The following is a 27,444-nucleotide window of genomic DNA, read 5'->3' on the forward strand; positions in this document are numbered from 1 at the left end:
AGCAGCTGTAATTTTGTAATTTTAGCACCAAGGGTTTTTTTTTTATATAGCTGTGGCCTCAGGAGGAGGAGGAGGAGGAGCAGGAGGAGGAGGGGGCGGAGCCTTAGAGGCTGAACTGAGCTCGGCCAGAGGAAGAAAATACCACAGAGCAGCAGCTATAACGAGCGGCTGGTGGCGACCGCGGAAGCGTGCCGTGCAGCCGCCACACCCAGAGACCCAGAGACAGGCTGCACTACAGCAGATACACTGTCAAATAAGTCAATAAAGGAAAATGAAGTATTAGTACAAATGTACAAAAGTGTGAGCCAAAGAAAAGTGAAAATAGTTTCTTTATTTGTTCAGAAATACTGAGAAACATAAATATTTAAACATTTGAATACATTTTTTGACCTTTAACACTGTTGAACACGCAAAAACACGTCAGAGCTGCAGCTGAAAAACAAATGAAATCAATAATATGTTTGTGTGCGAGTGTGAAACAAAACTCAAATTTAATAAAAACATACGTTTTTTAAATGTTATTGAACAGTTTTTTTTCATTTCTGTCGTTTACTCCTGCTGACTTTTTTTGCAGAAAATGACAAAAAAATTCCATTTTTCTTTTGAAAAAAACGAGTAAAATTCATGCGTCGAGTGAGTCTTATTATATTTAATGTAAGAAAAAAACAGTTAATATTTAGTTTGTTCTTGTTAATGCTGAAGATGGAGGCCTGTTTTTATTTATAATACTGTCTCACAGTACATTCATTTAAAAAGCCCGTAAATTTAAATAAAAATAAAAAGTCAAAAAATAACAATATCCAGTTGTTCCTGCAGCAGCAGCAGCTCCTCAGACAAACACACACACACATTTTCTTCTGTTTATCGCAGGTTTTGTTTATGGACCAGAGGAAGAAGCTGCGACAGCGGAAAAAAACGTTTGGTTCAAGCACAAAGAGTCAGTCCTGCTGCTTCACACACACACACACACACACACACGCACACACACACACACACACACACACAGGGAGTGTTTTGCTTTGGTCGGGAGAATCCCCTCCTGTGAGAAATACTGACTTTGGATGCAGCAGGAAGGACGACCTTGTGTCCTCATGTCCTTGTGTCCTTTTTGTCTTTCCTTCAACATTTAGTGGAGACTCTGCCGCTCGTCGTCGTGGAGTCGATCTTAGCGACGAGCAGCCGGAGCAAATGTCCCGACGTCCAGATCAGTTCTCTGCCTCTGAGTTCAGACAAACGATAAATGTGACAGAAAATATAAGAAATTGACATTTGATAAATATTAAAATACTGGCTTCATACGTGACTTAATTATCAGGATAATACTCAAGTCAGGATACGATATTATTACGATATTTAAGTCATGATAAGATATCACGATATTTAAGTCATGATATGATATTACCATTTTTCCTTTCACCACAACCTGTCTATGCAGACAAGCAGTGTCTTATTCCCAGTTTTGAAAAAATCTGGTGACCACACCCCTCTGTGGTGTTTTGAATGTTTCCACCACTAAAGGGTGCTGTTGTGCACATTTCCACAAACACCAGCATTATACTACGTACACGCTGTAGTCCATGCCGACCAGACTGATGCCGTTCACAGCCAGGATGCGATCGCCCGTCCTCAGCTTGTGACACTGAGCAGCAGGAGAACCAGGAACCACCGACTTCACGTAAATCCCACTCATTTTCAACGGGGTTTTCTGTGGAATAAAAGGTTATCGTCTCATAACAGGAAGTCAGTTCAATGTTTATTTATAGAGCACTTTACGATTCCTACATGGTAAACAAAGTACTTTTCATAAAAAACTAAAATAATGCATAAAATGAATGAATATTAAACGTTTGCTACCGTTCCGTCGACGAGCGCCAGCCCGAGACCATGAGGTCCTCGCTGAAGCTCCACCATGAAGACTTCCTCTCTGTCTTCTTCTTCGTCCTCCACATTTATCGTCTTCCTCTCAGAACGTCCACTCACTGAACAAACACACAAACATTTAAGTTCTTACTTTTTACTCTTAGTATCTGACGTGACACCAAAAACATAATTTCTGCTGTTTAAGAATATTCCTTACATAGATACCAGTATTTAAACTGCAATATAGAAGAGTTAGATACCAAGTGAAAGAAAAATGACATTTTAAACAATTAGAAAAGGAAAGAATAGTATATCGTGACTTAAAAATCTAATGATATTTAAGCCACGATACAAAAATATCACAATACCATATTATGGACTTTATATCACAATATGATTTTCACAATATTTAAGCCACAATACGATACTATCATAATTTGATTTTCACAATATTTAAGCCACAATACGATACTATCATAATATGATTTTCACAATATTTAAGCCACAATACAATTATATCATGTCACGATATTATTGCGATATTTAAGTCACGTTACAATACGATATTTTCATGATATTAAAGTCATAATACGATATTTTCATATTTAAGTCACAATACGATATTTTCATGATATTAAAGTCATAATATGATATTTTCATATTTAAGTCACAATACGATATTTTCATATTTAAGTCACAATACGATATTTTCATGATATTAAAGTCACAATACGATATTTTCATATTTAAGTCACAATACGATATTTTCATGATATTTAAGGCACAATACGATATTTTCATAATTAAGTCACAATACGATATTTTCATGATATTTAAGGCACAATACGATATTTTCATGATATTTAAGGCACAATACAATATTATCCCCTTCCGATATCTATGTCATGATGTTATTACATTATTTTTAAGTGGCGGCGCATATGAAATTGATTGGGGGGGCCACATGTGGCCCGTGAGCTGCTGCTGCTGCCACCTTGTGGTAAAAGAATTATTGTTTGGAATCAATGATTACAGATTTTTCAGTCAAGTCACATTTACCTCATGTAATCAAACAAATAATCCACTATTGTCTGTTGCTATGGAGACAAAACAGAGACACTGGAGAGGTCACATTCCCCTCCCCCTCCTTTTCCCACCATGCAGCAGCGACCTGACGTGAACAATGCCGTCCTCTCCCGATTAAGATTCCACGCACCAACCCAACTGTAAACTCCCATGACTCTTTTCTCTCCTGACATCACCGGCTCTCTCAAACTCCTGAGAGCAGATTAGAGGATTTAACAAACTGTGAAAATAACATGAGCCGCGAGCCAAAAACGCCGTGCACGTGGACTTTACGTCACATGCTGCGAGAGGAGCCGTGTTTCCACCAGACTGATTAAAAGTTCATCACTTAGGTATGGTGAAGGTAAGTACGTTAAAAATATCAAATCAGCTTCAACATGTGGAAAACACTGGAAATGAACCGGCGCGTTATCGCGCGTAAAGACATCACTTCAGATTTTACAAAAAAGAATAAAAATAAATCAAACTTGTGTCACACACAGCAATTAATATCAAGTTCTCATAATAGTTTTGTTATTTATAGACTCATTTTGCAACTTTATATTAGGAGCTACATGTAGTTCCATATCAAAACAAACACTTTTATTTTGAAATTCCGTGACTATTCCATGCATCACCTTTATTACGGAGGGTTGCGGGGGTGCTGTGCCCATCTCAGCTGACATGGGGCGATATCTATGTATACATAGATGTATTTATTTGACTTTAAACATATATAAAGTGTCTTGTGTCAGCTGAACAGCAGGTGAGGGGACATTCAGGGGACGTTCAGCTGAAACTCGACACACTGCACCTTTAAATCTAAGCCGTCCACTCTGTCTCCGACTCCCATAGACGAGCGAACGATGGAGGAGGACAAAGACAATGAGGGTGGGAGAGGAAACACTCCTTCCTCTGCTCCGACAGTGTGACCTTGCACTTGAAATTCCTGACGAGCAGAGTGAGCGAGCGAGAGACGAAGCCTTTCATGTGGACACAGGGACGCAGAGGACAAACATGCCGCAGGTCCATGAGGTCAAGTCACTGAAAGCAGTCCTTATTAGGCTCAGTCGGTCAAACCAGGGATATTAGTTTTTTTCCTTTGGGGGAGGGACGACGAGCGATGACCTCATCTTTCGAGGTTTGAGCTGTGTGGCGTTTGAATCCAAAGCTAACGCTGTGGTTCAGTTTGGTACAGTACAGCATCAGGCTTGTGTTTCCACTGAGAACTGTACCTTGACTTGGTATGGTCGAGCTTGGGTGCTAAAGAATGGAACGGTTGGCGCTGGTTATTTTGGTTCTATTCCTATAGAAACGCCAAAATGTTACGTTAGACAGAATATGCCGACTTTTGGTCGTTGTCACGTGAAAAAAAATTGGCCACATGGGCCGTTAATATTAATATTACAAACATTTTCTAGCGTAAACTCTGAATTGATTTGACCCGGTTGGCCCGATGATTCCGTTGTCTCCCTCTAACTTCGATGACGGTAGAAGCTGACATGTTTGTGCGATACCTTTCTTTTCTCGGCGCGCTCCCTCCTGCAGATTCGCCTCCAGCTCGGCCAGATCCAGACCCTGCGGCGTGTTGGGCGGCGTGAGCAGGCAGGACGGGTCCAGCGCCAGGCTCTTGTGGTAGCCACCCATGTCATCCTGTCCTGGGAGGGTGTTCTGAAACTCCAGGCTCTTCAGCTTCTGGGTCAGGACAGCCTCGCAGCCACTCAGGTCACCGTGAGACCCGTGGACCTGAACCGCGGGCTCTGCTGAGGGGGTGGGGTCCAGGTCTGCTGAGGGGGAGCGGCGGGTCACCGGGTCAGACACAACCGGATCCTGGTAGACTGCTGAGCTCGTAGATTGGCTGCGTGAGCTCGCCACGTTGAGGACCTGAAATTGGGGGAAACATAAAAAGAGAATCAATAACAGATGTGGAAACATCAAAGTCTCTGCGTCTCGGCTCCTTGTTACGATGCCGAGGTACTGGAGGTCAAAGAACTCGTTACCTGATCCTCCGCGTCTTGGGTTTCACTGCGCGGGAGGCGGCGGATGAACTCCTGCAGGCGGCCGAGCTGCTCGAACAACGCCGGCTCCGCGATGGCTTTACCGAGCTCCAGGTGAAAGGTGGTGGCGGGCAAGATGAGCGGCGGGTGGCTGTCGAAGCTCTGCAGGATTTCACCTGCGAGAAGAACAGGGCGGGTTCTTAACATCATCATCAATAACCACCAGACCTTCAACTGTATGACAACCACACTGCATGATTATTAGTTATTATTATAACACGTTAGCGTTCAACTGGTCTGCCATGGTTATTGTAATGAATACTCACCGGTTACTAAATTCATCGCTAACTATTTTGATAATTTGAGTCTTTCAATAATTAAAACCAGTTTCTGTGATTTTTTCATTTTTGGTTTGGGGACAAAAACAAGACATTTGAGAAACACCATAATTTCCAGGTTTGATCAACATTTTTCAACATTAAACAGACCAAACAAGTCGAGTACCTAATCGCCAGATACTACTTATACTATTATGAGAATAGTCCATTAGTTGCAGGCCTACTAAAGAACTTTGACCCAGAAATAACTGCTTTATCAGCATTTATCAAACAATTAGTCGACAGAATCAACTAATTAATAACTGAATCATTTTGGTTTGTGGACAAAAACAAAGGTTTGGGAAACACTGATCGACATTTTCTGACATAAATTATTTTCATAATCAATTAACGACCCACTGTTTCCCTAACGTTCTATGTGAAGACTCATTTTTTAAGTATTTTGAACCAATTTCAATTAATCAATTAATCTACTTTTTTTTTTGTTTTTTTTATTAACGAACAAATAACAAAAGTCAGTAACTAAAACTTAATTTAACGCATATTTTCTCAAACATAAACACATTCATATGAAATAAAAGGTTCAGAAAATTAGTTTTGGGACCCAAAAATTTCACCAGCGACCTATTTCTGGGGCCTGACCCAGTGTTTGGGAACCACTGCTGAAAAGCAAATCCTGGTTGTTTATTAATAAAGCTGAGAAACTGATAAACGACTTTAATAATGTAATAAAGAGTCCTCACCCGTCCTGACGGCGTCCTGAGCGTCCTCTGGGGACGGCGTCCAGCCACTGGGACAGACTTTGCCGCAGTTATATTCCCTCAGCATGTGATGAAGCTGAGCTGGATTCAGCGAAGCAAACTCGGTCCTGAGAGACGACCACGACGCCTGCACGCAAACAAAAGACACTTTCATGAGGGAAAGATCCGCGGATGAGACGTCGCTCAAAGAAGAATTCATCAGTACAAAATACTGTTTCGTTCTCGTAATCGTTTAAGTTGTCACAGGAAAAGTTCCCAGAATTACTATTTTCCTTTGTCCTGGCGTCACGTTCACGTCCGTGGGAGAAAACGACAGAGCGTCATTCAATGGGAAAAACATGAAAAAACATGTATGTTTTTATTTAATTTCATCTCCGAGACCATTTGGCATGCGTACGTCTCATCACCATAACTCCTGGACCGTTTGCAGACCCGGGTCTGACCCTCGCCCTATGTCTGCTGAGATTGGCTCCGCCTCTCAGTACCGTGACTCCTAAACTGCCAGATATGGAAAGTGAATGTTGGAAAAAAAGAACTCACTCATTCAACATTTTTGGACAATTCTACAGCCATAAAATCTCAATAGATCAGTTATGAGAGGGTTAAACTTTATTTGACTATATCTTTTTTTGCAGTGTAGGTGTTGTTTCCAAAGTTGGAATCAAAACTTCTTCACTGAAGGACACCGACAGTCAGTCGTATCTGGAGTGAGGTTTGTGGAAGTTCTGGTTCTCCCTCTTTCTCTCCACTCACTCATTTATTATGAAATCATCTTATAATCAATAACAACAGAAATATCTCGCCTCCACCAGCTTCTCCACGAGCCGCTGTCTGTTCTGTCGCCGGGGTTTGTTGTCAGCGAATGACAGGGTGAGACACACACAGTCGTTACCCGACATCCAAAAAAAAAACAGTCACTGCTTCTCTCTCATTTACATTTAAAGTATTTAAATCAATTATATGTTCTCGTAAATCACGCATGTGGGAGCAAAGCCTCCTGGGAAAGGACTTCTCTGAGTCTGAGTCTCTAAATAACAGCTGTTGTTTTCCTTCAGTGTGAGTGAATGATGATGCTATGAAACATTTTTCATCTGTTGATGAGAACGTTTATCTTTTATTCTTTATAATCATTGTCACATATTATTTTACATATTTACAAATATAAGTGTTGGCATTATAAGGAGCAGATATATTCAGTCTGTTAACTTGTGTGACATATCGTTCGATCTCCGTGGATTTAAAGTGACAGTGAACCCTGAGAACTGGTCCTGTTCATCTTTGCCTGCCAACATGGCCGCTCATAGAAAACAACTGTAGCTGCTTTTCCATTAAAGGTGACATAGAATGCTTGTATCACACATATATGTTAGTTATGGAGGTCTACTTACATATATTCACTTGTTTTCATGGTTAAAAACCTCCTAATCGCTGCAAATAAGCCGATCAAAATATCTCCTGTTTCAGACCAAAAACACACCCCCAGAGTGCAGACTGTGTTGTGATTGGCCAGCCAACGAGAGCTTTCCCACTGTCCTGTGATTGGCCAGGTACCTGGAAGTGACGTAATAGATAGGCCAGCTCTCAGATACACAGCTCCCCCTCTGGCACGGTGGATGCTCTGCATCTCAGCAGCTACAACGAGAGTAGTTCTTCTTCTTCTGCGGTTGAATGTACGCAACCGGATGTGCCCGCACCAGGAGGCACTACGGTGGTGAGAGGAGTGGTGAGGTATACTGATGACGACATCAACATACGGAAGTGCCGTAAAACAATAAAAGACTATTTTCTCAGCAGTGGTTGAACTTTTGTTCTGAAACTTTAGGGTTTCATAAACGAGGTCATGACGCAGATACACACACAAACGCAGCGTTAATTGGAGCTTCCTGTCTATGTCGCCTTTAAACAGCGGCAGCTCCGAGCATCAATGACAGAACCTGGTCTGACGAGGTTCAGCTTAGCCGATACTAAAACGTGATGTCAATACACTGCCGGCCTCTGATTGGTCAGAGAGTGTCGTCACTGAAGAGTCATGAGTGCGAGGTCAGACACAAGAATCAAAGCCAACACAAACGCTGAAATGTTTCTATGATGACTCCGCCCACATTGAGGAGGAACTGTGAAGTCACAGAAAACAACGTGACTGAGTCGAACTGAAAAATGTTAAAAAGCAACTTTGAATTCATTCTGTTTCCAGTTGAATTGGTAAAAGTGCAGCAGCAGCAGCAGCAACAGCGGCAGCAGAAACAGCAGCAGCAGCAGCAGTTTAACACTCGCTGCTCATAGACTTCAGCGTGTCTGTCTCTCCTCTGTTGTGTCTGAGCGATAATGTTTCTCCCAAAAATAACTCCTCAGATGTTGAGGCAGGAAAGTGAAGGCGCGCCACATCCCTCTGCTGTGCTGCGCCGCCGCTCACCACAAAAGGGCGTGTGCTCTGTCGCCGCGGCCACAGAGTGACCTCATGCCAGGGCGGGACACGTGAAAGCGTCCAATCACAGGACGAGGACGAGACTCTGTCCCCGACAGCTGTGCTGAGCGTCAATGACACACACACTGGAAACAGGTGCCGAGTTCCCACACACACACACATTTAACCCAGTTTCTACAAATACACAGCACAGAGTCACAGCGTTAAGTGTTAGGATGAAAGGGTTTGAAGGGTTTGATGATACGGGAAAACTCACCAAAGAGCAGGTTATCATTAAATGACATATGAAACCAAATAATGTGTTATTTTAAAATTGCACAAACACACGTATGGGTAGTGTGATCCACTTCTGCCAATAAACACACCTGAATATCTCAGACTGGACCTTTAAAGCTTCAAATCGTCTTCATGTCCCGACAACAACAAGGAAAAAAAAACCAGAAAAAGAAGAATCTGTGGTTACTTCACGCGTGTCATACCCGTGTGAATCACTTCTTCTTCTCCTGTGTTGTGAGTCTTTATTTCATTTATTCAAACTTTGTTCTTTAGCTTCTGTTTACGTCTGCGAGCAGCTCAGCGTTTAATAAGCAGCTCGGGTTCCTCGTGTTTACACTGTCGAGGGAAGATGAGGCGATGAGTCGGCAAAGACGTGAGTGAGAGCAAACATAAATAAACCGTGTTTGATGTTCGTGAGCAGAACAGACATCGTAATGTCTTCACCCTTAATTTACTCTTCCTCACACTTACACTCGCCTGATGACGAGGATATGACTCACTCTTTAATCTCTTTATCAGTGTTACACGGTCGTTGAAGGTTATTTCCTCATCAGATCAACGTCCTCGTGTCCTCGTGATTAAAAAAAACAAAACATTAAACCGTGAGTCTGCAACTAATGATTATTTTAGTCCATAAACCAAAGTGATAAACTGCACAGGGTAATAAATGATGATCTGTTGGTTATTTTCTGAATTCATCGATTAGTTGTTTGGTCCAGAAAATGTCGATCAAACCAGAATGATCAAGTTTTAATGATTTCTTTGTCAAACGGAGCAAAGAAACCACAAAATATTCACATTTTAGAAGCTGAAAAATCCTATTTCTTCCACACACTGCCACAGTGGATCATCTGCCTCCATATTCTGCTCTACCAACTGTCCTCATGAACCTTCTCTGCAGTAGCTTCATCTCAACCTTGACTCTCTCTTACTTTATCTCCAAACAGTTCAAACCTGAGCTGTCCCTGGATTATATGCCCATGTCTAATCCTGGTCCATCCTGGTCACTCCCAACAAAAGATCTCAGCATCTTCAGCTCGGCATCACGGTCTCCAAGCCAAACATCACCGCAGGTCCCACCACGGTCCTGTAGACCTTCCCTTTCACTAAAAACAAAAACACGTTCACACTGACCTGTAGGAGCGTTTCTTTGGGCGTGGCCAGCAGATTGACAGCAGCCGACAGTTTCTGGAAGTACTCGGTGGACAGGTCGCCCAGTCCGATGCTCTGGATCCAGTCCATCATGAGGTCCAGGTTGGCCCGAATCTGAACGCCTCGGGACCACTGGTAGAACCCGGGAACAGATCCTGAGGAGTGAAGTGGTCTCAGGTTAGTCATAGATGAGAGAACAGCGTGTGTCATGATCGGAACGTGAAGTCGGAACTCTGATATTTCCGATATCAGGGCACGTTTCCCATCGAAGGGATTTTTAGCTACTTTTAAATCAGACATGTTGTAGATAGAAGACGCTCTTGACGTGTGTTGCTAACCTCACAGAGGTGAGACAGAGATGTTGGAATTTTCATTTCCCATTTTCTCTCTCTTGTCTTAACTTTACCCGCTCATTGTCCTGCAAGGAATGTAATGTCCACAGCGGAGAGAGTCAGTGGACAGTGTCCACATCTGTCCTGTGTAGGTCTACGTACATCGAGCAATGCAGGGCATGAAACAGCAGGTGGCGTCGTAACAAACAAGGGAGACATTTACCTAAGTTCACTTCTTTCTTTCACAAAATTCAAGCACTTTACTTTCATTCATTTTCAAAAACATTCAAGGGCCTTGAACTTCGTTTTTTCCAGTATTTTCCTCACCTCTGTCCATGAGGGCGTTGAAGAGCGACGCGTTGATGAAGAAGAACAGGTAGGCGCAGAGCTGCAGCGAGATGTCCGGGTGCACCTGGAAGGCCGTGAGAAGCTTCAGCGCCTCCTTCAGCACCTCCAGGGTACTGCCCAGTCCGTCGGGCGCTCGCAGCCGACCGCTCTCCGAGAACGGGTTCCCGTCCAGCAGACCAGGAAGTGCCGAGTACATGCTCTGTGGAGACAGTCAGGAGAGGACATGTAGATTAGCAGTAGATCCAGCAGTGGAAGAATTAGTGAGTTTTTATGCATATTATAAAGAGATTGCTTAGTTAATTATGTCGACTAATCGTCTTATTTTTCCATAATGATGTGATTTTTCAGTGTAGTTTGTTTGATAAATGCTTATAAAACAGTTATTTCTTTTGTAGGGCTGCTACTAATGGACTATTCTCATAATTGATTAATCTGGTGATTATTTTCTCGATGAAGGACTTGTTTGGTCTGTAAAATGTCAGAAAATGTTGAAATATAAGTATTTTTTACAGCTTTAAACGTCCCCCACACCACACACTTTAACCAGTCAGGAGCCAGAACTCCACCAAGGGGGCGGTCCTTTCTGCTGGTGAGGTTGTTGATGTGCAGGACTTTATTTGGCCAAACTTTAGTCAAAGGGATGACATCACTGACAGCAGCTGAACGTAAAGTGAGTAATTATCCTGCTCAGTGTCACCAAGTACAGACACGCAATAAAATACTGAGTCACTGTGAGGAAAACACAGGAAACTGTGCAGGAGAGGTCAGCGGTGAGAGCATGAATAATGCTGTCATACAGTTACACCACAATCATAGCCATCATTAGATGTTAAAAAAAAGTACATTTAAGTACAGAAAAACACAACAGACACTTTTTAATAATCAAATAATCAGTTTGAGTGTTTTGCCAATAATTAAAACTACGTTTTCTGGTTTTTCAGTTTCTTCAATGTGAATATTTTCTGGTTTCTTTGCTCCATAGAAACAAAGAAATCATTCAAACTGAATCACTTTGGTTTGTGAACAAAAACTGTGGTTATGGTTATGGTTAGTGATAAGACTTGTTAGTGGAGTCCTTTTTAGAACCTGTGTGTGTGTGTGTGTGTGAATTTTGTAGCATTTGTTTGCAGAACTGAACAGTCCTGTTCCTCTTTCTCTTTCTCTCTCTCTCTCTCTCACACACACACACACACACAGATCCGGCTGTTATCACAAACTCCTCCTTCTGATTCACTTAAGCCATTGTTTCACATGCATGACATCATCCTGATATGTTCACTCACTCACTGTAAAAGACGACAATAACCGAACCTTCCTGAGGTAAAAACAGCTCAGCTCATCTGTCGTCGTGGAGACACGCACACACACACGCACACGCACAGACAGCTACACACACATACAGACACACAGACTTAGGCACTTCTACAGTTCACACATTAATGTTAGTTTGCATGATCACACACTGTGCAGTCACGTTACATAAAAAGTGCATCAAAGTCAGTTTTATTAAGGTCATTATTGATATTTTTAATGTGGCAGCAAGTTAGAGAGTGATCCAAGTGCAAAACATGTTTGATTTTAACCAAGAAAACTAAAATATAATATAATATAACTGAATCCATGTTAAATCAGACAGAAAACAAAAGATTTTTATGAAACTGGGACCTGGTGAATCATTCTGACGTTTATATAAAAGGTAACAGTTTAATAATATAGACACTAAAAGTCTCATCTCTGCCTGAGTAACGCCAACACTGTTACGATCGCAGAGATCAGAACCATGACTGACCTCTGCTCCACTTTCACTCGCTCACCAACGTCAAAGCGAGAAGTGGAAAAGGTTAAGTGTACTTTAAGAACTTTCAGTTGCAGTTCACAGGAAATTAGCTGAAGGAGCTCAGGGTTCCTCCCTCCCTCCTCCATCCTTCCCTCCCTCCCTCCCTTCCTTCCTCTCCTCTCCTGGGTGTTTCACTGATGACAGCTTTTCTTCCTCTGCAGGAAACAAACTGTGGACCAGAGCTGTGAATCTCTCACAGAGAGTCGACCACCACCAAACACACACACACACATAATAATCACATGCGTGTTCAGTAATTACAGCCTTCGACAGAGTGATGAACAAGCGTTCACAGATCACATCAATAAACAGAAAACCTTTTCTATTTAAAAGACTGATTCTGTGTGTATAAACAGAGCCGACAGAGAACAACAGCACAGACGGTTCCTGTTTCCTTGCCTCCTTTCCTCAGTGAAAGGTGGCTGGTGTTTGTTACGAGTCTGCACTGTGACATCAGGCGACTTTTAACGAGCCGCGTTAACACGGGAAAGCTGCATAAATGGAGCCCGAGCGCTTCCTGCTGCACCGTAAAAACCCAGCAGAGCTGACGGCTGATTCCTGTGTCTCTTAACAAGTCCAGACACTTTGAGACATAAGAGACACCTTTGAGAGACGTTATTAAAACTGCACTGCAATCAGTGGAGATTAAGTAGTTTTGTGGTGTACCACAAGGCTCTATTTTAGGCCCGGTTTCATTTCCTTCACGTTCACAGGAGTCAGAAATAAAATATCTTTACACTGCAACACGAACAGCACACACTACTGCATTGTTAACAATGCAGTAGAGCTGCAACTAACGGTTATTTTCATAATTGATTCATCTGTCGATTATTTTCTCGATTAATCGTTAATGATTTCTTTGTTATCCAGAGCAAAGAAATTAAGAAAATATTCACATTTAAGAAGCTTAAACAATCAGATATCTGATAGAAAAAACTTCAAACCGGTTATTCGATTATCAAAATAGTTGTCGATTCATTTAGTAATCGATTAATAATCGATTCATCGTTTAATCGTTTCAGCTCTACAATGCAGATTATTAAATTACTTGTCAACTATTGTGATAATCGATAAATGTAATTATTCTCTTTCTTTGCTCCATATAAAAACCTACCTGCATCATACCTACCTGGCTAACTACCAACCCTCCTATTGACCAACCTACCAACTTATAAACTGACCTACGAACGTATCAATAACCTACCTGCCTATGCAGAATCTAAACTCATTCAAAGGGTTTTTAAAGATTCTTCAATTGAAAAATCATGTTCTCAGCCTTTGTCCCATTCAACAAACCACCATTCATGGGTGGAAAAAGACAAGCAGCTTCACTATCTCACAGGCTTGTTCCTGACCGAGCGTCTGTTTCCAGTCTGGAATAAAACTCAGTGGAAACAGAAACATGGTGTTTACACAATTCAATTTCCTGTTTCTCCTGTGACCGACACTCCAAAAACACGTACGTTATTCTCATACGTGAAGCTGATACTGACGTGTGGGAGCTGACCTTTGTTAGATAGTACACCGACTGCTGGAAGGTGAACATGATGACTTCCTCTAGGACTGTCATGGCCTCCTCGCACGCTGACCGTGTGGACGAAATCTCAGAGTCCAACAGACCTGATTAAATAAACACAAACAAGCAAAGAAAGCGGTCTTTAACAGTGGACACACAGACTCACTACGGTTCAAACAGCTGTGAGGGAGACAGACCTTCGTCCTCCTGCTCCTGCCTCCAGGGCAGCAGCTGAGGGACTTCATGCTGGATGAAGTGCAGCAGTTCGATGGAGTTGGCCATCCACAGCACCAGCGGCTGCAGACCTGGGATCAGCTCGTTTGTGCTGAGATGATCACACTCCCGGTCACTGGTGTAAAAAAAAGAAAAAAAGATGGTGTAATAGCTTCACAGTCATGAGACAGCAAGAAACTGAAGTTTGTAAAGCACTCACTCTCCCACACCAAAGCCCACAGAGAAAATCAGTGATTTTAGCATCACAGCACACAGGAGTTGTTGATCCACTGATGCCTCCATCACTAAGTTCAAATGGCTTATTTTGTCCTACATTTGGATTAACTTCTCTGACACAAAGTGACCACACGAGGCAGCAGTCGACCAGCAGCTCCTGTGTCCCCGCGAGCTAAAATCACTGATTTTCTCTATGGACTTTGGTGTGGAAGAGTGAGTGGTTTACAAACTTCAAACTAACATTTTTTTTCAAATATGCTAATTGCGTTCAGTTGCTGCACTCGTGTTCCTTTGTTCCAGCAAACCTTTTAAATGTAAAAACGTAAACGGCCACCGGGGGAAACAGTTCTTCACCTTTTTAGAACTTGTGATGTGTGATGACTCATGGTGATGGGAGAATACGCCGCTGCCTCCGTGAGGAAGTCTATCTCCACATGTGTGAAACTGACTCTAATTCCTCTTTTATTCAGATTCTGAAATGTGGCCTCGTGTCGTGTGTCGTCGCGGGCAGCAGCCGCTCATTGTCACGCTCATTTCTGGGGCATTTTTAAAAACACTTAGCTTAGGTTTTTGTCTACTCACGTTTCAGGCTGGATCGCCGCCAGCTCCTTTGTTTTGTCCTGAGAGGGAAGAAAATATCAAGTTCATGCAAAAACAAACATCAACCGCACATCAAGTCTGACGACACATTTGATTATTTATTACTGAAGCACATAAAATATCTATTGAATCATTCAAAAATATTGTATTTTATTGTTTGAAAATGCACTTGTTCTTTGCACTCCCTCACTTGTTTGTTCCGTTGCTGTGAATTTTTTGTTTGTGGGCGGGCCTTAGGAAGCTGCCTGCTGATTGGCTACTGAGTTTTGGAACGATGGACCACAAATCGCCATCACGGGCTTGGAGTCGCTATCCGTCTGGAACTCGTTCCACAAATCTTTCCCGTGGACATCCGACAAAATAATTGTAAATGGACTTGGAGACTTGGATATGCTTTGATTTTGGTAGCATTTTGGGTGCAGGGTTTTATCGTGGTACGGAAGGCAATTAAAAGACCAAAACCAAGGAAAATTATGAGACTCAGAACCAGCCAACAGTTTTGGGTTTGTGTGGTAAAGGAACGACTGGGAACCAGCCAGGCGCTCCATCAGACACTGAACCCCCTCCACCCTCCGAGGCAGAGCGTAGAGTTGGGTACACGGTCAGTGGTTGGAGGGCAGCCGGGCTGCGATCACCATAACCACAGGCTGGGGTATAAGCGGGTAAGTCCAGGAATGGACCAGGGGGTTGGAAGTGACCGACCCTCTCCGCCAGTGAGCGCCTCACTGTCATCAGTCCATCAGTCCTGGGAACCTCAAACCTTATGAACAGAGCTTTTGCTAATAAGCTTAATAAAGTCAAAGGTGGACGAAAAAAATGGGTTTTAATTTGGGTGATACCAAGTTCTGATTATCCAAACCCAGCAGACAAAGCTCTGGAAGGCGTGGACCCCAGGCTGTGATAAACCGCTGATTCTGAACGGACCAGTGACACATCGCTATCGCGTTCTAGCGCACGCTTAGTACTGAAATGTAAAGACAATATTTGAGAGGGAGCTGAGATCACTTACCGTCTTAGAGCGATCCCCACAGACAGACAGACAGACACACAGACAGACAGACGGACAGATTTGTCCTTACCCACATGAGGAGTTGGATCTGACTGGATATGCGGAGCAGCAGTTGTCTGAAGTGCGTCAGCGGGAAGCTGAGGGCCGAGTGTTGGATGCACAGGCTCAGCAGGAACGCGGGCGTCATCTTGGGTTGGTTCCCGCTGGGGTCCGTCATGTCCAGAATCTCCCGCACGACTCGTTTCTCCTGCTCCAGCTCGTAGTCGAGCGTCGCCTCAGTGCCTTCCAGGTCCCTCCACCGAGGCGGCGGCGGCGGCGTCCTCCCGGGCCTTTTCGCTGCCATGGCGACGGAGGAGCCACACGACGAACACGGCGAGGAGGACGCGTCGCAGTGCGGCCACAGTCTGGCCATCCATGGAGGAGTCTGCGCGGATCCAGGAGCGCTGGTCGGATCCTTGAACATGAACAGATAGTGTTTCCCCAAACCCACCAGGTCCCCCGGGTTCAGCTCCTCCTCCTCCCTGAGGAGGAAGCCGTTTCTGGTCACAGGAGCGCCGTGCAGCGGCTTCAGCACGGTCGACGACGACGAGTCGGAGCGCCGGACGCAGCAGTGCTGAGGCAGCACGTCGGGGGCGAAGAGGAGGATGTCGACCTTTAACCTCTCCTCGTCCTCGCCGTTGCTGTGCTCCCGGCAGCAGCCGAAGATGGTGGATGTCCCGCTCATCAGGTAGATGACGAAATCCTGACAAAACAGCGATTTATTCCAATTTAAAATCAAAACGATCTCACTCTGAAGGTCCAGTGTGTGGCATTTAGTGACATCTAATGGTGAGAAGCTGCACTGCACTCACCCAAGCCTTTCAGGGAACTACGGTGGCCTTCACAGACCAGAGTCTAGTGATTATAAACTATAACAATAACATCATTTCAGGGAGTTTATTCAACTCAACTAAATGTTATGTATTTATCTTATTAAAAAAGAGAAGAAAAAACAAATTCTCACACATTAAACATCAAGCTTTGATCAGAAAATGATCTAAAATCTTCATCAGTGAGTTAAGAAATGAATTGAGTTTTTAACCATTTCTTTATGTCCATGACAAGTAATTTAAATTCTAAATGAATGAATGAGCTCAACAGTTAATGATCAGAATCTTTAATCCCATGATCAGGACGAGGCTGATTTTCTTGTGTAACGTTTTGGACCAGCGAGTGGACAGACGTGTGTGGGATCAGCAGGTGGACAACAAAGCCTGAGGACGGGAGACAGGCTTAAGAGAGAGAGACGTGGCTGATGTCCGTGACCTCGAGGTCAGTGCATTAAGACTCTTAGTGAGACGAGGACGGCGTGCTGATCAGAGTCGGACTGTGTGTGTGTGTGTGTGTGTGTGAGTAAAGACTGTGAACAGGCTTAAGTTCAGAGTTCACTTCAGTGAGAAAATAATGTGCAGTTGCAGATTTCAGTTGCAGCCTTGATATAAATATTAGTTAAAATAGTGATAAGATCAAAGGATCAGGTCCAGGTCTGTGAAACTATTGGATTTGTTTAATGTTTTACTTACAAATACTTTGCTGCGTCATTGATCTGATTCTGTTCATCTGAGGATGAGCAACACTTTCATTTCCTGACTCTGAGTCAGCATGTGATTTTAAACTGCACTTCACAGAGAACAGAGAACACAGTGTTATTTTAGTTTTTAAATGAGGCGCAGCACGCACACACACACACACGCACACACACACTGCACTTTTAAACACACACACCCACGCACACACACACACAAACACACACACAAACACTATACTTAAACTGCTGTAGAAAAACAAAAGTCTCCAGTTTCAGATTCAAAGTTCTAAAAATGTTTGTTAAACAAATGTTTCCTCTAACGACTGACATGAGGACATTAAGACATGAATATATGAGTACATGAGGACATGAGGACATGAAGATATGAGTACATGAAGACATGAAGATATGAGGACATGAAGACATGAAGATATGAGGACATGAGGATATGAGGACATGAAGATATGAGGACATGAGGACATGAAGATATGAGGACATGAAGATATGAGGACATGAAGACATGAGACATGAAGATACATGAAGATGAGGACATGAAGACATGATGAAGAAATTAAGACATGAAGACATGAAGATGAGGGACATGAAGACCTGAAGATATGAAGACATGAAGATATGAGGACATGAAGAAATTAAGACATGAGGACATAAAGACATGAGGACATGAAGAAATGAGGACATGAAGATATGCATGAAGACATGAGGACACAAGGACATGAGTACATGAAGACACAAGGACATGAGAACATGAGTACATGAAGACACAAGGACATGCATGAAGACATGAGGACACACATGAAGACACAAGGACATAAAGACATGAGGACATGAAGACATGGGGACATGAGGACACTGTGTAAAAGCAGGACTTTAAAGTAACTGCACAGATTATTACGACACATTTCAAAAAAGGGGAATTTCGTCGCTTTGTTCGACAGATCCGTGTATTTAATTCACACGCTAATGGAAAAGTCACAGTTTTTTATTATTTTCGATCATCGTTGTCATATACACTAAATATTATGAATTAAATATTATATATACTGATTAAAAACATGTGGAATTTAAAAAAAAAGTCACTTTTAGGCCTAATTATTTTGTGTTTTAGCAGAATTTGACCATAGTTTTAGTCCATGTCATTGTTTCTAACACACGTAAAAAGCAGGTGTTCATCTGAAATGAAAGGTAATATTAAGTGTGTTTTACGATCATGTGATACAGATCATAAACAGTGGATTATATTTTATTTTACAGTGTATTTACAGTGTACTGTCACTCTCACACTGAGACCATGAGTCCTGTGTGCAGCTTCATATCCACATATGTCTCAGAAAATACACACATATTATTGTCATATCGTGTCAACGCTGCGGTTCTTGTGCCTCTCACCTGTCTGTGGCTGTAGCCCTGCAGCAGCAGGAAGTAGGGGAAGTCGAATGGCGGGTGGATGGAGTACTGGGTGGCGTTGTCGTCGCTGCTCTCCGTCTCCTCCTTCTCCATGCCCAGCCGTAGCACCTCCTTGTCCGCCTCGGCCTCAGCATCTTCCCTGAGCGCGCTCTGTCTCGCCCGGCCGGCCTCCTTCCCCATGGCGGGCAGGTCCATCTCGCTCAAGCTCCTCCAGATGCCGAGTGCGTCCGCGTCGTCGCCCCCGCCGCTGCCGTCCACGAACAGCGACGTGACCCTGGAGCGGCTCTTCTGCAGCCTGCGAGCCTGAGCATTGATGCCTGAGAAGACAGAGGAGAAGAGGGCGTGTTGACGACCACCACGTCTGTCAAACGTATTTATACCGAGTACCAGCTGAGAAAACAACGTTACAATAGAACCTCGTCAAAGCAGGAACCAAGAGTCCAGCTAAATTAGGACGTTAGAGGACGTGTAGACAAATTAAACAGATTTATGTGGGTGACAACCTAAATTAAAGGTGAGATTATTTGTAACCATGGAGATATTCCTCCACCAAACACTCAAGTTTCTGGAATTGAATTTGAATTTCCTCGAGGCCGTTTGAGCCGGAGCTTGTGAAATTCCTGCCCCGGAGAAAAAGGAACAAGTCAACACCTCAGTGCAGTCTGGCACCGACTCCAACGCAAACACAAGCAGAGGAAAGAGAGGAAACGTGTGGGGAAAGTGAGATGTGGCCGTCAGCCCTGATACCAGCGACCGCTGCGTCGACCTGGACAAACACAAACGCAGCTTGGGCATCGCTGGGAGCCGTTAAGCACCGTGGAATGTCCAGAGAGCGCGGCTTCACACTGCAGCGCTGACGCTCTTATCAGCTGTGGAAGTGGGTGTGTTTTGTTTTCTGTTGTTCCACATTGTTCAGCTCTCGTGTGGTGAATCACACTGGGGTCCACGGCTGAAGAAGCAGTGGAGGTAAAGGGCAGCGAGCCCACAGTCAGTGACGGAACGCTGTGGTTCTTCTGTCGCTCACCTGTCGGATTCTTCCAGTCCAATTTATGGATAAAACACATTTTAAAACAACTCCCAAACCTCTGCTGGATGGACCTGAAACCTCAGTATCATCAGTAAAGCGGCAGATTTTTTCATTTAAGCCAAAGTCAACAAAAGCTGTGCCGCGAGAGGAAGAGCAACACGACAGCGAGCATCCACTGTGGGGGGAGAAAGAGCCGCTTCTCAGGGCCCCCGCCATAAAAGACAGATAAGAGCGGGGCCGTGCCATTGTTTTTACCTCCTGACCTGCCGTCTCCTCTGTGATAAGCCGCACAATGAGGGCTGATAGCCCGCAATAAGAGGCGGGTGTGAGGAACGTCAGCGACATCTCATTTGTGCTTTTAACACACGGTGAATTCCCAAAGAGAAACAATCCCACTGTTTCTTGTCCAATACGACCCAATATCAATAATATTGATACACATACTGATATTGAGACTAAGGCTGCAAATGATGATTCTGTTTCAAATCATTGAATCTAATCTCGATTAATTTGGCGTTTTTTTTCCAAACCAGGAAATCGTGATTTTTCTCGAACCTCTTTTGATTTTTTTGATTCTGTGATCATCAAGATATCGGACATGAGACGATGTCTGTCTAACTGAAGACAACAAAAACGTTAACCTGAAGAAGTTAAAAGTGCAGGATTTATTCACAACACGGAGAACAAAGGTCAAAGGTCATAAAGTCTATGTACTGAACGTGGATGGAGAATCTCTTAAACTCTTAAGCTTCCTCCACTGTTATCCCACTTCCAGCCCAAGGTTCCCCTCATTCATGTGAGCATTTCCTGATTCTTGTCCATTCTTGAGTTAATTAACAGAACATAAATATCGTTAGTGGTGTCATTATCAATACTTAAGTACTGACTAATCAATTTCATACTGATTCTCTAAACCAAAAACTGAGTATCTACCGATACCAACATCACACCGTTTTAACGTCTTTTAAGACAAAATGTTCCAAAGGATTTGACTAAAATACTTCATGGTGATTCTGACCCGTATCAGAGCAGCACGGGCTCGTCCTCACCTGCCGTGATTGTGTCCCTGTCCTTCAAACTCTGCTCTTCCACGTTCGCCCTCTGCTGGATTTCAAAGCGCCGGGAGAAGCCGTCCTTGGGTTTCCAGAGCGACTGCAGCATCAGGGGCCTCTCGCTGTCCGCCACCACCCGAAAACACTCCCTCCTCCACTGGTTATCCGAGTCCGTCCGGCCAATCACGTCGCAGAGCACATAGTCGCTGGGCTCCTCCTTTTCCAGACAGTACCTGAGCGACAGACGCAGGGGGTTAAAACTGAGGTCATCCGCCGTCTTCACAGACGTGAGTCACGGGAGAGTGAAGCGGTTGCAGTTGGTTATTTTGGTACTTTGGTACTGCACCAAACCCGAAGCGTTCCACTCGGTGGAAACGTGGCTGTAAGCTGTTATTAAGGTTAGGTCTAAGGTCTGACCCCTCACCTCTCTAGCGCCTCCTTCACCAGCTCCTTGGCACAGGACTGAGCGGTGGCCAACACGCTCTTGTAGTTCGTCCCCTGACAGATGTCGCTGCCAAAGATCTTCAGGATGCCGGGGACAGACTTTTGGGCGGAGAGCTCGGCCGGGTCGTCCGCAGTCTGGAGGTCTCCGGCCAGATTCCCGCTGCCTTGCGCCTGGCCGCGCTGTCCACCGCCGTCCCGCAGGTTTGGGCTCTGGTTGAAAACATTGGACAGCCTGTTGTTGTTGTGGCGGCGGATTTTGCTCTTGGCCGGCTGCCGGACGCCGGCGTTCTCCGCGGGGCGCACGGTGTTGTCCGAGGTGTTGGACCTGAGAGGAAACACGGCAGAGGAGCATGTTAACTGTGTGAAGGATGGTTCATTGGCACCTTTAAGATACAGCGTAACAAGACAAGAAGCAGTTATTACATACAGAATAACTGGCGCTTGTTCATTTTACAGTTCTCGCACTGAATCACTAGAATCATTAGAATCGGTTGATTCGAGAAAACCTGATGACTGAACGTGGTCGTGACTGGGCTCACGATCGCCGGCTTTCAGCAGTGCTGTCGCTAAATACACCAGACTTCTCTGTTCAATGTTGACATTTTAGACATTTGCTTTGCCAAATGTTGGAGATTAACATGTTTTCAGGATTTTTAAGTCTTTTCAACTCATCTACAGTTGGACATTGTTGGCTTTGATTCTTGTGTCGGACGTCGCACTCATGACTCTTCAGTGACGACACTGTAAAAAACACTCAAAGTCCTATCTTGATATTTTTTAGCTGAATGGCGATACTCGATATATATATCTCGATATTTTTTTTGTGATGTAATTGGGTTTTCCCTCAAAGCATTATAGCATATTAGATCAAATGTTTTAAATGGTCCATTATAAGTTTAAGCCACATGCCACAGAAACAATAAACACTTTTCCACTGATGTATTTCCACTGTTGAATAATTAAAGAAACAGATTTATATGCTTGACACTGAGAACCGACAGGGATTTAACATCAGATCTGAATGAGCTGCAACTCAGGGCCAGATTAGGTTGCACGATACCAGACAGAAGTAACAATAAAACAATCAAACACCTTTGCTTGCCGACATTAGGCTTACACAAAGAGCCGTTCAACAATTCACACTTTATGTCTGAACGATGTCTGTCATTGAACGCAAAATAGTCATTTAAAACCAGAAGGCTCTGAAGTCGGGGTACGTCTGTAGGGTCATGACCTGTGCGAACAGCTAAGAGTCACAAGAAACGTCATTGTCTCTGTACAGAAAAGTGTGCATGTGTGTGTGTGTGTGCGCCTGACAGCACAGGAGCCTGTCAGAGATGATGCAGCGCCGTGGACAGGTGAAATCGCCCGGCAGGTGAACACTAGCCGCAATAGAGATGGAACCGTAGATCCAGAGGATTGTTTAATCCCAGTCAATTAATCCAAGAAAAATATTATTTGCTTTACTTTACTTCAGGACGAATATTAAAAAGGCAAAAAAACGTGTTAGTAAAAACATACAACGCTGACGTGGATTGACATGCTGCCATCTTGTCTTATCATACCAGATGGTCCAATACGCCACGACACCATCCTACATACTACAAGATATTTCATTTCAAATGTTAAGAAGTTATAATATCCTCAATTTGTAGGGATTGTCTACAAATTGAGAATCTTAATGGCTGTGTGTTATGTTATTACATTTTTATATATCAATTCATTTATAAAAACTCATCAACTTTGCCAACCCAGTAATGTTGGCTTCACAAACAATAAAAACGATGAATACAATGACAGAAAGCTACAAAATGTATAAATACGGGATATAAAAAGCTTCTCATTTAAATGACTGATACTAGAAAAGTATAAAAACACATGTAAAATAATAAACACATCAACAAACTAACAGGAAGTTAAAAAAAATTGGAGCAAACATGAATAATAAAATAAAAATTGTATCTGTGAAAATGAATGCCTAATTGGGTTTGAACAATTATTTCACGTAGATATTTAACTCAGCTTGTTGACATGACAATTAAATAACTTCTTATATTTTATTATCAATATTGACAACCTCGGGCTTCCATATGTCCAAAAGTGACTGACAGTAACGGAAAATAAGTCAAAACTCTATAGTGTGTGAACTATGAACCTAGCTAGTTCCCGCCTCCTCAGCACGAGCTGAACGAGAAATCTAACGCACCAAGAGGGGCGGGACTTAAGGCAGAACAGCCAATCATCAGCCGGTCACACTCAAAGCTGGTGTCATGTCTGAGGCAACAACAGGAGAGGGAGGGGGAGAGAAAGGGGGAGAGGAGGCAGACAGAGCGGCCAGAGAAACGAAGCGACTCTAGTGAGGTGTTGAACCCTCTCACCGGGAAAAGTGTGGCTGTTAAAACACCCACATCCCCCACGGGTGCGACGCCCCAGTGTGTGTATGTGTGTGTAGAGACGCAGGAAGAGGAGAAATAGGTGCGAACTTGCGGCGCAGGTATTGTCATTTTGACGCAAAACAAACTACATCGACACAAGCAATATTGTCCTGCATTATATCTAGTTAAGACATATATCAATATATATATATGTTAAAATATGGAGATATCGCCCAGGCCTGTCAGGTACTATCACCGATGGAAAAGCAGAAAAACAACTGAGTCGAGCCACGCTAGAACTGTATCATGGAAAAGCACCAACACTGTTCGCAGTCAACTCTGTCTGTCTTTAAGTAGCTAGGAAACTCTCGTTAAGTGTCTAAACAAGTGCCTGTGAGCTATAGAAATGTACATGTTTTTGATTTTTTATACTGACTTATATCATGGAAACAACGATGGTGATATGACTTTGTTTTGACCTCATGTTCTGCAGCTCTACTGAAGGCCTATGTTACCAACTTCAGTGACCAGAAAACAAAATTAGCTGCCAAGGTAAACAAAAGCACAGACAATAAACAGTTATTGACGGGATAAGCGTTTCAAAGGAACGCCATCTTAACTCAAGAAAGTCGGAGCAAGTTCGCAAACCCTGACACGAGATTCCAAGATAGCTGCAACTTCTTCTTCGTCTTCTTCTGTCTGAGGTTGTATAACACTTCTGTCGAATTTGTGTCTATGGTTTTCTTCCAAACACGCCACCATATTATCCAGTATGTAATATTTGTGATTAAAATCACATGATCAAATGAAATCACCCAAACGTTCAAACGTTTACACACCTCTGAATGTTTGGTCTGATCATACACACACACCAACTTGACACACAAGTTTAAAGGGCTGTTCCGCGTACGTTTTTCAGACCTGCGACGTGTTTGTCTTTGCCTCTGGGTTATTATCTCTGTGTAAACAGTCTAAACTACAGACTCCTTGTTTTTGAAAAGAGACTCCTGTACATGAGAACGCAAAGATACTGTGTACATTTAAAACTACATAAGATATTATATCAATTATCCGCCCAAGTATGCCCAATATATGCAAACCCTCTGATATCGTGCGTCAAAATAGTGGGGTTTGTGAAATTCCCTGTAAAGACTAAACAGAGTAAAGCTGAAACTATTTCTCAATTGATTTAAGTGATTTTTGATTTTTTAAGGATTTAAACCAGTTTCTCTGACCAGAACATATGTAAGAAGTTATGAGTCATTTTGGTTTGTTGACAAAAACAAGACGTTTGAGAACATCATTATGACTAACTAAGCTTGGGGCCCCACAGATGCTCGCTCCGGCCCTGACACACACACACACACACAGTGTCTGTACTCACTGCACTGATCCACTGCTGGGCTTCCTGCTCAGCTTCTCCTGCAGCCTCTTCTTTGGTGAACGGATGATTAATCCCACAGGAAAGTTCAGAGCCTGTTTATGGACGTGGCTGCTTCTCTCCTCTGAAATCATCGTTCACTTCTTTTCTCTTCTTCTCACAAACAAACAAACAAACAAACAGCGGTGACAGCAGCGGAGCAGCAAACACCCGCATCATCCGTTCATCCTCGTCGTCATTTATAATTAATATGACGAACTCTTTTCTTGTGAGTGATGACAACAGTCCAACAGCTTCACTCCTCCAACAGCGTCTTCATGATCTTTCCAAAAACAACAGCCGTTACATTCCGACAAGAGTAGATTTAAAAAGTTAAAAAAAAAAAAGTTCCGAAAATGAGAAGAAAACACGGAGCGTGAAGGTTTCAAAAAATAACAAAAATATAAAGTCCGCGCTTCTTCTTCACTTTAAAAATAAAGAAATATTACTTTTGTTTTTGTCTTTAAAAAAAACACCGGTTCTGTGAGCGTGAACTGTCCGAGCGCGAGGACAAGACTGAGGGTACGAGAACCTGCTGCTCACGAGCCACTACAGCTCTGACGTCACTGCAGGATACACGCGCGTGTTCAACGAAGAGGCGGGGCATGCATATATATATCTCTCTCTACTACAAATCATAAAAACAAACAAAAAAAGACGGACTGGCGCCCTCCAGTGGACAGACTTACACAGTGACACTACTTCATATTCACACACATGCACACACACGAATATGAAGTAGTATATACTCTATATATGAAAATATATTCACATATATAACATATAAACACATACTACTTCATATTCACCTATATGTATACGTGTGGATATATTCACATGTATACATACATACACACATATGTGAGTATACAATATACATATATATATGCTGTATATATGTATTCATATATATTCTAGGGAATTCTACATTCTTGACCCTGAATGAATTGAAACTGTCCAAAACCTCTGCATCAGGTTTAGTCATGAAACAAGAGCTCCATCTAGTGGCAGCTACGTTACATTAAAAAACAGCAGGATTGTATTTTACAGCCTTGTAACAAATGAACAGTACTTCAGTCATCATCTAACCGCTTTATCCTCCACCAGAGGGTCGCGGGGGGTGCTGTGCCAATCTCAGCTACATCGGGCGATAGGCGGGGTACACCCTGGACAGTTCGCCAGTCCATCGCAGGGCCACACACAGATAGAGACAAACAACCATTCACTCTCACACTCACTCCTATGGTCAATTTAGAGTGTCCAATTTACCTAATCCCCACATTGCATGTTTTTGGACTGTGGGAGGAAGCCGGAGAACCCGGAGAGAACCCACGCACACACGGGGAGAACATGCAAACTCCATGTAGAAAGGCCCTTGTTCCAAACGGGGCTCGAACCCGGGTCTTCTCGCTGCAAGGCGAGAGTGCTAACCACTACCCTACCGCGTGACCCCTAAACAGTACTTATTTTGAGTAATTTTAGTATTTAAAAAATAGGATAGGAATTTTAAAATGCTGTACATTTCCAAAAGACAAAAATGTCCTCAAATACAAAGGTTTAGAAGGTTGTTGGTCCTCTCAAAGATACGCATACAGGAACGCACACAGACGGACACACACACACACACAGAAAAGGAAAAAAGAGGAAACACACACACACACAGTTGTGTAGTTTTTGTGATGTTGTGACAGAGGCTTGGAGGCGGATGTGAGCGAGCTCCACCTGCAGCTGCACAGCGGGTGGTTTTTACAGATCCAGGTCAAAGACTCATCTCATCTCTGCACTTTGTCTCACGATAGCAGCAGCAGCAGCTCAGTTTATCAACTCTTTACTGATCATCATACACACACATGTCAGGGTTTTTACAACCACTCAAAGCTGCTTTACACTACAGTTCTCATCTTTTCAATCACTCACTCACTGACTTATTTACACTCACTTACACACACTCACTCACTCACTCACACTCAGTGCTTAAAGTGGAAAAAAATAAGTGCCAGTACTCTCCTTATTCAACTGTTGCCAGGTAAATCAGGTGGTCGGTACCAGCAGATCATTAAGTGATATATTCAAATACTAGAACATGATGCTGATTTTTAAAAAGAAAATTGTTTTATTGAACTTTCAACTTTCCAGACAAATTATGTTTGTTCACTTGCATGTGGCCC

The 27,444-nt window shown here is 43.2% G+C and overlaps 1 protein-coding gene across 1 annotated transcript; it reads right to left on the bottom strand.

The window, feature by feature from the left end:
- Positions 1–808: 808 nt before the first annotated feature.
- Positions 809–25,650, bottom strand: si:ch73-281f12.4 (Ras-associating and dilute domain-containing protein-like). The gene is made up of 16 exons (XM_044051470.1): positions 25,241–25,650; positions 21,462–21,806; positions 21,035–21,270; positions 18,941–19,275; positions 16,037–16,708; positions 14,940–14,977; positions 14,105–14,256; positions 13,899–14,011; positions 10,534–10,753; positions 9,857–10,029; positions 6,004–6,148; positions 4,926–5,098; positions 4,443–4,809; positions 1,855–1,979; positions 1,566–1,705; positions 809–1,219 (listed from the first exon to the last, which is right to left on the bottom strand). The coding sequence occupies exons 1-16, from the start codon at positions 25,369–25,371 to the stop codon at positions 1,120–1,122; spliced, it is 3,465 nt and encodes a 1,154-aa protein (XP_043907405.1). The 5' UTR covers positions 25,372–25,650; the 3' UTR covers positions 809–1,119.
- Positions 25,651–27,444: the final 1,794 nt, after the last annotated feature.

The sequence above is a fragment of the Solea senegalensis genome, linkage group LG19 (genome assembly GCF_019176455.1).
Source record: "Solea senegalensis isolate Sse05_10M linkage group LG19, IFAPA_SoseM_1, whole genome shotgun sequence".
Classification (NCBI taxonomy): Eukaryota; Metazoa; Chordata; class Actinopteri; order Pleuronectiformes; family Soleidae; genus Solea; species Solea senegalensis.